Source organism: Aegilops tauschii, chromosome 2, assembly GCF_002575655.3.
Source record: "Aegilops tauschii subsp. strangulata cultivar AL8/78 chromosome 2, Aet v6.0, whole genome shotgun sequence".
Lineage (NCBI taxonomy): Eukaryota > Viridiplantae > Streptophyta > Magnoliopsida > Poales > Poaceae > Aegilops > Aegilops tauschii.
Window position 1 is genome coordinate 378,170,463 of NC_053036.3, and position 8,879 is coordinate 378,179,341.

The following is an 8,879-nucleotide window of genomic DNA, read 5'->3' on the forward strand; positions in this document are numbered from 1 at the left end:
AACCATATGCCTACTTTTAAAATCGCAGCCCGACGCGTGACCTCCCCACCGACCGAGTCTCGGAGGGGGATTCTCCGCCAACCGAGCTAGCGGAGAGCGGGATCGCGTCGTGTACCATGCCTCCTTTGGTGTCGAGGAGACCGGGGAGGTGTTGTCTTGGAAGACCCCTCCCGGGCCGAACACGGGGGGCGGGGGTGATGACATTGTGGTCGAGGTGAATACCTCGACCGCCGAAAACCAGGAGGGGACGACCCCTCTGGAGAACAAAGGGGGGCCGGTCAATCCGAGCTCTCCTCGAAAACGGTTCCGGAGCCACTAAGGCACCAAGAGCCGAATATTCCAGCCGTCACCACGGGAGGAGTCGGGGTAACTCCGCCACCCCAGCCCGCTTCAGAGCGGGCTCCAACTAGGTGGCTGGATGTGGTGGAGGAGGCGCTGACCAACTCCTCCATCCCCGAGGAGCACCGTGCCTTGATGGGCACGGTTTTGCAAAGCATTCGGTCCGTGGACAACGGGCTGAAAGAGGCTTTCAGCGGCCTTCTGACGGGCTTCAAGGTAAGCCATATAATGCCCTTTGTCCCTTAATTTTTTCACTTATATGATCATGCAGTCATATATATGGTAGCCCCCGAGCCCTAAGTGGGTTTGAAAAACTCATGCGGGGGTCGAATAGCTTAAGGGTATAGGTCGTAGCCGTACCGAAGCCCCTGAGACCGTGGTCGGGGTTAGAAAACGCCGATGAGTATACATGGGTCTCATATGTTAAGTGTAATGTGCAGGCATCATCTTCGGCGGTGGCTGCCCGGGCCGACGAATGGGCCGAGCTCAATCGGAAGCTCAAGAGCTCTAATGACAAGCTCGATCGGATTAACAAGCGGTTCGACAAGGCGTAAAGTAAGTCCGAACTGAGCTAATTACGATAGCCGCGTTGTGTGATGAATTTGTCCGGAGTTTAACCTGGACTGGGTTCAATTAATATTGCCATTTCTATTCCCCTTTTGTGAAAAAATGTTTGTAGCACTGCATTGTCATAGCCGCGATTAAAATGATGCTTTTAGATGAGAGCCGCTATACGCACAATCAAGTTCTGTACGATCTTTGTACGACAAGACTCATCTGGTGTGGTGGGCCCAAACCTTGGGAAACGGGTCTGTTTCTTGTCGAACTTAAATCGTACTCCCTCCATTCCACAATGTAGTGCGCCACGCTTTCCCAGATCCAAATTTAACCGTAAATTTAACCAACGAGACCGACTGCGGCGGGAGCAAAAATTATATCACTGAATTCGTATTTTCAATATGAATTCAGTGATATAATTTTTGCTCCCGTCGTAATCGGTCTCGATAGTTAAATTTACGGTTAAACTTGAATCTCAGGAAGCGCGGATGCACTGGATTGTGAAATGGAGGGAGTATGAAAATTGATCGTACGCAAGGCAGTTTCGCTTTTAAATAGTGCTAGCCAAAAACTCATGTGTTGCTACAAATAAAACAACGAGACAGCCGACAGTTTGCTACAATAAAACAAACAAGGCTCCAACTTTACGAGCAACATGACAACATCTCACACTTTGCAAGAAATCTAACACCTGGTGATAGTACGGGACAAGGAGGCAAACGAAATGCCACCACTAATTGGCATCTTTACAGTAGCAAGGGACAATTGTACAATTCATCATGCCACTATATTCAGTTTTGGAAGCAAACAGAACCAGCTGTTCCGGCTCACACAGCCACAGCCAGGTAGGTAGGGGTTTAGGAGAAGCCGCAAACCCAGCAAAAAACAGATTCCGGATTCTACCACCTCCGGAACTGAAACCCCACTCCTCCCGTCGGCGGCCAACCACCTCAAATTCTCCACCTCCGTCCCCAAATCTCAAGTGCTTGCTGATTCTTTTGTGAAGCGCGCGGCGGCGATATCTTGGGATTTCGGCGCGGTCCGGCCTGAGTCGCTCGTGGTAAGGGTCTGACCTCGTCTCTTCCGCCCCAAATTTCTTCTACATTTCATTGTATGTTTTTTATGCAACCCAATCTTTAGACTTTGCCGTGCCCTAGAGCTGCAGGCGTGCCGCGGTCCGCCTTCTTCCCCGCCGCCGCCATCGCCGTTCCCGTCCTACAAACCAACCTCCGAATTTGCTGGGTGTGCACCGGCACGCCAGGCACGGCATCTGGATCCGCCTCTGCGTGCCATTCAGCTCGCTGGGATGGCGACGCAGCTGCCCTGCTTCACGCAGCTCACCCCGCCGTCGCCGGGATGGAGAAACGAAGCCGGGAGCCTCGGGGCTGCATCTGGGAGGGCATTGGTCAGAAGCGTTCCATTTTCAGGTCACTCTCGCTTCAGGTGCCGCGCAACCCCACGCAGCGCTAACTCGTTTCAGAAGAAAGACTCCTTCCTGGACCTTCACCCGGAGGTGTCCCTGCTCCGAGGCGAGCAGAACGACGAGGCTATTAACCCAAGGAAACCTTCTTCTGGTGGGAGCACGTTGGAGGGGCTGGGGGTGCCGCCGAGCCAGGACGATTACAACGCCGCCAAGATCAAGGTCGTTGGAGTCGGGGGTGGGGGTTCAAATGCTGTCAACAGGATGATTGAGTACTCCATGAATGGTGTCGAGTTTTGGATCGTGAACACCGATGTCCAGGCGATAAGGATGTCCCCGGTGCATTCCCAGAACAGGCTGCAGATTGGGCAGGAGCTCACTCGGGGTCTGGGTGCGGGTGGGAACCCTGATATTGGGATGAATGCTGCCAAGGAGAGCTGTGAGTCCATAGAGGAAGCACTTCATGGTGCTGACATGGTTTTTGTCACGGTAAATGTCACCCCCTTCTAAATAAATGGCTTGACATATGAAACTATCATGTTATATGTGGAGGTATGATAACACTGTTTCGGTGTCCATATTGCAGGCAGGAATGGGTGGGGGAACTGGAACTGGAGGTGCCCCTGTAATTGCTGGAATTGCCAAGTCCATGGGTATACTGACAGTGGGTATTGTCACAACGCCCTTTTCATTTGAGGGGAGGAGGCGGGCAGTTCAGGCTCAAGAAGGAATATCAGCCTTGAGAAATAGTGTGGACACTCTCATTGTCATCCCAAATGACAAGCTGTTGTCTGCTGTTTCTCCAAACACTCCTGTCACGGAAGCATTCAACTTGGCTGATGATATTCTTTGGCAAGGAATTCGCGGTATCTCTGATATCATTACGGTAAGTAAACTGACGTATGCATTTGAAACTCTTATCACGTAAGGCGGGAGAATGAATTTAAGCATATCAGAGATATATAACTTACAGATATTTAATGTCTTCTTCCTCTTGCAGGTTCCTGGGCTGGTTAATGTTGATTTTGCTGATGTGCGAGCCATAATGCAAAATGCAGGGTCATCTTTGATGGGTATAGGGACTGCAACAGGTATTACATCTGAAATAAGCTTCTGGTGTTTTTTGTTGTTGGTATTTATATGATTTGCTCCACACATCTAGCGCCATTCTTTGCAGTTGAATTCTAGTTTGCACCCTGTTCATTGAGAAAACTTCATTGCATGACGAAGCTAGAAGCAAACAATGTTAAATAGAGAAAAGTGATTGCCTGCCACAATGTGATGTTGAGTAGTGTTCGAAGGTTTCGTTTTAAAAAGAGCTCCTTTACAGTGCGCCCAAATTATTATTAGCTGTCTATTGTGTTAGACCTAAGGGTCGTTGTTCACTGGTACTCCAAGAAAAGTATTATGGAGTACTTCCACAAAATATCTAGGAGTACCTGGTTTCAGGGGTGAAATAGTAACTTTGAGAGAATTAACTGTCATCTATAAGCTCAGATCTATGGTCACACACGTCATTACGTGCATATGGATGCAGTGAGCATGGCAGGTTTGGCTGCAGCGAGAACCGTGAATAGAATGCTACTCCCTAAATAAGAACTTAATTGCTCAGGAACAGCCGGAGATTAAAAAGACTTCCTAAATAAACAATTAATGGCTGAAGAACAGCCGGAGATTAAAAGATGAGATCTGCTACTTGTTTCTCACAAATTGCCCTCAGATCCGGCGAGATTAAACAATAATTGACATCATCGAGTAATTCTCTGTATCCTCCGGCCATCGACGGCCAGCTCCGGCAAACACGCCTGCTAAGGATGCTATGGGGGAGTGAACATGTGCAGTTATGGAGATGGTGGCGGCGGGCCTCAACTGTTGCAAAGTCAGCAAGTTTTGTGTGATGCCATAGTTATCGCTGCTCCCATCACCACCGCAATTTATATGTATATGTATAGTGTTCTATTGGTTTGCTCCTAGTAAGAAGAATATGATTAAAAACCTAAAATACCCCTATGTATCAAGGGCTAGGTTTCACTGGTGCTCCTTAACACCCAGGTGGCGTACCAGGGTACCTTAAAATTGCTCAAAAAAAAGTAATGTTCAAAGCTAACGCTGTATTAGGCTATTAGCTCCTATGCATGCTACCAACACTTGAATCTGTGGATGTATTATAGCTTCAGAATTGTTGTGTTTTTCACCTTATGGCATCAAGTTAATAACACTGACCATTTCTTCACCTTATGTCCTACACTGTTATTGTTGACTAACAACGAAACAAATTTACATGCCATACTAGGCACATGATAAAATTAATGGTCAAAACATAGTTCATATGTGTACAATACAAGAACCAACTATTAATTATACATCATACATGCCAGGTCGACATTGATGAATTGAGTTCAGTTTTCTTGGTATAGCGCTGTAGTTCGCAGTTTCCATGCAGATGCCATACAGCCATACTTGACTGAATTGAATTTTAACCTTTTTTTTATTTTGTTGTGTTGCCTTAAATTTTCAGGCAAGTCAAGAGCAAGAGATGCCGCTCTTAATGCCATTCAGTCACCACTGCTAGATATTGGAATTGAGAGGGCTACAGGCATCGTGTGGAATATCACTGGAGGAAATGATTTGACTTTGTTTGAGGTTGGTCCATCTATTTGACAGTTTTTTGCTGATTTTCTCACGCAGTATATTGTTTGGTGAACTTAGTTTTTGTAGATTAATGTTCTGTGCACTCTTTTATATGGTTGTCTAGTTGTCATACATCTAATATGACATGAATACACTAAACAGAAAAGTTGCTACTAGGATACAACAAGTAGTATTATGTTTTATTCGTACATCACAATATCAATCCAAGTGGGTATGATAACGACTTTATAGGGAACAGACACCTGGCATTTGTGGTGTACAGCTAGTTTCCCTTCTAAACCGACTGGGGCCACATTTTAATTGCTTTGTTTGTTGTGGGTGTTTCTCTCAGGCTCCTGTTGATTGATTTTGAGTGATCCCACAAAACAGAGTAATGATGCAATAATACTATATATAGAATTAAGTTATTTAGAGGGGTTCAACGTCCGATTAGATTGTGTTCTACACGAATTTCAGTACTTTGGTTGGCCTAGTTTTGGAAGTTGGAAATGACATGGTCAAGCAAATTTTTATTTTTATTTTGACCTCATAATTTTTTATTTATTTATTGCCTTAGCTATGTTAAAAAAAGAAAAACTGATTTTGTGTTTATCTGAAATTGTCACATATGCGTCGGTACCATGGACTTCAGGGTATCAAATTGTCATCTCAGTATTAACCTACATTCAAATAAGACCTATCTTCTAGTTACTGAATGGCGGAAACAAATTCTGAACAGCTGAGGGATGTTCTATGAAATCGTGATAATGGTGTGATCTATTTCGCTGCATGACGAGCTAGCATTTACCAACATGTACACATTGGTTTTAACCATGTTAACATACAAGTTTGATTTCCCTTGATTAGGCAACTTGTTCCTGCAAAATTATACTATCAGTTGCTGATATATGCAACATTCGAGGCAGATTCAACACTCAATAATTTCCATCTATACAACAGTATATGCCCATAAGAAACTTCCTATTTCACAAAACTGCAATAATTATGTTCCTGGCACCAATATAGCTCTTGCATGGTTGAGATGTGGTGCTGGAGCAGACCCACCCAAATATGTTGATAAACTTGCTCACAAGAGCTACTTCCCTCGAAAACAATGATGATGCTCTCAAGGTCTCGGCATCAAAGTTTACCTGTTGCCTGGGTGTCGCTTTCATGTTTCCAGGGCAGTCATAGAATTTCAAGATCAGCTTATGTAGTCACCATTTGCTTCTAATGTCTAGGGTAAGCACTCACGGAGGCCTGATTTTCTTATTGTTTAGGTAAATGCTGCAGCCGAAGTAATCTACGATCTAGTTGATCCAAATGCTAATCTGATATTTGGTTCTGTCATAGACCCATCACTAAATGGCCAGGTAAGCCATATGCATATTCATTTTAGCATGTTTCCATACGCCTGTTCATTTTAAGTATGTATGGGTTACATTTAACATTTGCACTGTAAGTTTCTCACAAGTTGGGCAACTGCGGAAGAAATACGATTAACTTGTTTATTATTTTCTTAGAAATGCTTATGCACATACTTTTTGTTGATGCAGGTTAGCATAACGTTGATCGCTACTGGCTTTAAACGGCAGGATGAAGCAGAAGGTCGCACCGCAAAGGTAAATACGGTTAGACAACTACTGGTCTAGATTCTGAGAGGAATTTCTTACGCGATCTCACGTGTTGAACCAGGGTGGCCAGCAAATGCAAGGAGACAATGGTCGACATCCAGCTTCCACAGGTGGCAGCAAGGTGGAGATTCCTGAGTTCCTTCGGAGGAGAGGGCCTTCTCGCTTCCCGCGAATTTGACTCTTCTCCAGGGCTCCCTTTCTCAGATATGCCTGTTGAGACTCGCCCCTCGTAGATTAGATGCCCTCTTGTAAGATACCAGACCTGTAGAGTCTAGCTGTTCTCCGTAGAGGTTTTACTTTTTTGTAGTTTTGTTTGATCTTTCTGTTCTTTATCTTGGAATGTTGCTGCCAATAATGTGTAGCTGTGAGCGTATCAGTGTTGTAGAAAATGTTCTGCCTTCCTGGTGTGTCCTATCGCGTGTCCCCACATCCCTACTTTTTTTTTGAGAAACACCCCACATCCCTACTTATTATCTCCCTGTCCCCTTCATCGGTTATTTGTGATGCAGGCCCAACTAATCAAACAGGCCAAAGTTGATCCCCCAAAGTTTTGATGGTCGTTAGGGCATCTCTAGCGGGTCTCTAAAACTCAAATTGGAGGAGCAAAAGTGATATTTTGGTGGGCATCCACCTGGTCCGCCACCGCGTAGCACCGAAACCCGCCCACGGCGGCGGCCCTGTCCTTCCTGTGGTGAGAGCATCTCCAGCCGTGCCCCCAACAGGCCCTTCTCAGACGTTTTTTCCGCGTCGGCGCTTAAAAATCGGCCCGGTCGCGCCCCTAGGAGCCCGTTTTTCGCCGGTTTGGGCCGAAACTGGCGCTAGCGGACCCAGGCCGAACCCGGCGCGCCCGGGGGCGCCGGGGCGAGGCATTTTGGCGCAAAAGCGGATGGGCCCGCTGAGTCAGCGACACGCCGCTTGGTCGCCCTCATCGCCTCGGTTCCCGCGGGAATCAATGCGAAGGCTGCCGCGCCGGTCAGCCTCCATTGATGCCTCACGGGCGGCGCAATGAACGCGCCGCGACGCGCGTCCAGCCACGCGTCGCCCGTCATGCAGCCCGTTGCCGCCCAGCTACGGCTATAAAAGGGCAACCTCCCGGCCGGTGGACGCCACAGCTCTCATTTCCCCCCTCTCCGGCGCAGAAAGCAACACTCTCCCCTCTTCCCGCCGACGAGAAAGATGGCCGAGAGGTACCTAGGCGACGGCGCGGCGGCGAACGGCTTCGGCCGCCGCCACCTCCAAGAGCCGGAGGCGCGGCTGCTGTACGAGGCGGAGTACCCGGCGCCCCCGAACATGCGGGTGCCGAGGACGTGGAGGCTGAGCGCCGGCGGCGTCTCGGTGCCACCGGTGCCCGAAGGGGTGGCGAGGCGGGCCGAGATCGCCCGCATCCGCTCGTCCCTGACGGAGGAACAGCGGAACGAGCCGCGCTACGCCGCCGACAGCCACGGCCTCTGGACCATGTACTTCCAGCGCCGCCGCGAGGAGCAGATCGCCTCCACCAACGGCGTCATCCCGCGGGGCCGCCTCAACGCCGACGGGCGGCGCGAGTGGTGGGGCGTGCCAGGCCGCACCCTCAAGGCCGTCCTCGACCACATCGAGACCGGCAACGTGCCGCGCCTCGATTACCCGCCGGGTTCGTCCTTCTCTCGTCGCCGTGGTAGCTCCTGGACGCCGCGGCGGATGGAGCCGGGGTCGTCCTCGTCGTCGGGCTCCGGCTCACCGGCCATGCTCCGCCCCGTCAAGCCCGAGCCGAAGGAGACGCCGCTCGGGCGCCGCACCCGCAGCGGCGCCCTCGTCATCAACGAGGGTGCCCGGCCCTCCCCGCGTGGTTCCTTCCGCCTGGTCCTGCCGAAGCCGGAGCCGGGGCTGCTCCCGGTGAAGCCGGAGCACGTCGAGATGGTGGCCCCCGACGACGAGTCCGCCCTTAAGTGAGTGAAGGAGGACTACGTCCGGGAGCAGGTACGCCGCCAGCGCCGGGCATACGCGGAGCTCCAGGCCCGGCGCCGCGGGCGCGAGGAGGGCGGCGTCATCGTCCTCGACAACGACGACGAGGACGAGGCCGGGCCGTCCAGCGCGTCCCCGCGCCTCGGCGACCCTGGCCAGGGCTGCAGCAGGGACGGCACGGGCCCAAGCCAGCCGCGCGACGACGACGACGACGATGGCGACGGCGGCGACTACACCCGCTTCTACATGCTTCTCGGCATGTAGACGACGGCGACGGCGGCGGCGGTGGCGGCTAGGCGTAGTTTGGCGTAGTTTAGGCGTAGTTTGCATGTTTTCATGTTTTTTGTACAAATTTC

The 8,879-nt window shown here is 50.0% G+C and overlaps 1 protein-coding gene across 2 annotated transcripts; it reads left to right on the plus strand.

Moving 5' to 3' along the window:
* The first annotated feature begins 1,682 nt into the window (after nt 1-1,682).
* On the plus strand, nt 1,683-6,994 carry LOC109744477 (cell division protein FtsZ homolog 2-1, chloroplastic). 2 transcript variants are annotated; one of them, XM_020303599.4, is made up of 8 exons: nt 1,683-1,957; nt 2,055-2,806; nt 2,904-3,203; nt 3,318-3,408; nt 4,836-4,960; nt 6,229-6,321; nt 6,505-6,570; nt 6,644-6,994. In XM_020303599.4, the coding sequence occupies exons 2-8, from the start codon at nt 2,204-2,206 to the stop codon at nt 6,758-6,760; spliced, it is 1,395 nt and encodes a 464-aa protein (XP_020159188.1). In that variant the 5' UTR covers nt 1,683-1,957; nt 2,055-2,203; the 3' UTR covers nt 6,761-6,994. The 2 variants fall into 2 exon arrangements, with proteins under 2 accessions (XP_020159188.1, XP_020159189.1); XM_020303600.4 differs by having other exon boundaries at nt 1,784-1,957; nt 2,063-2,806.
* Nucleotides 6,995-8,879: the final 1,885 nt, after the last annotated feature.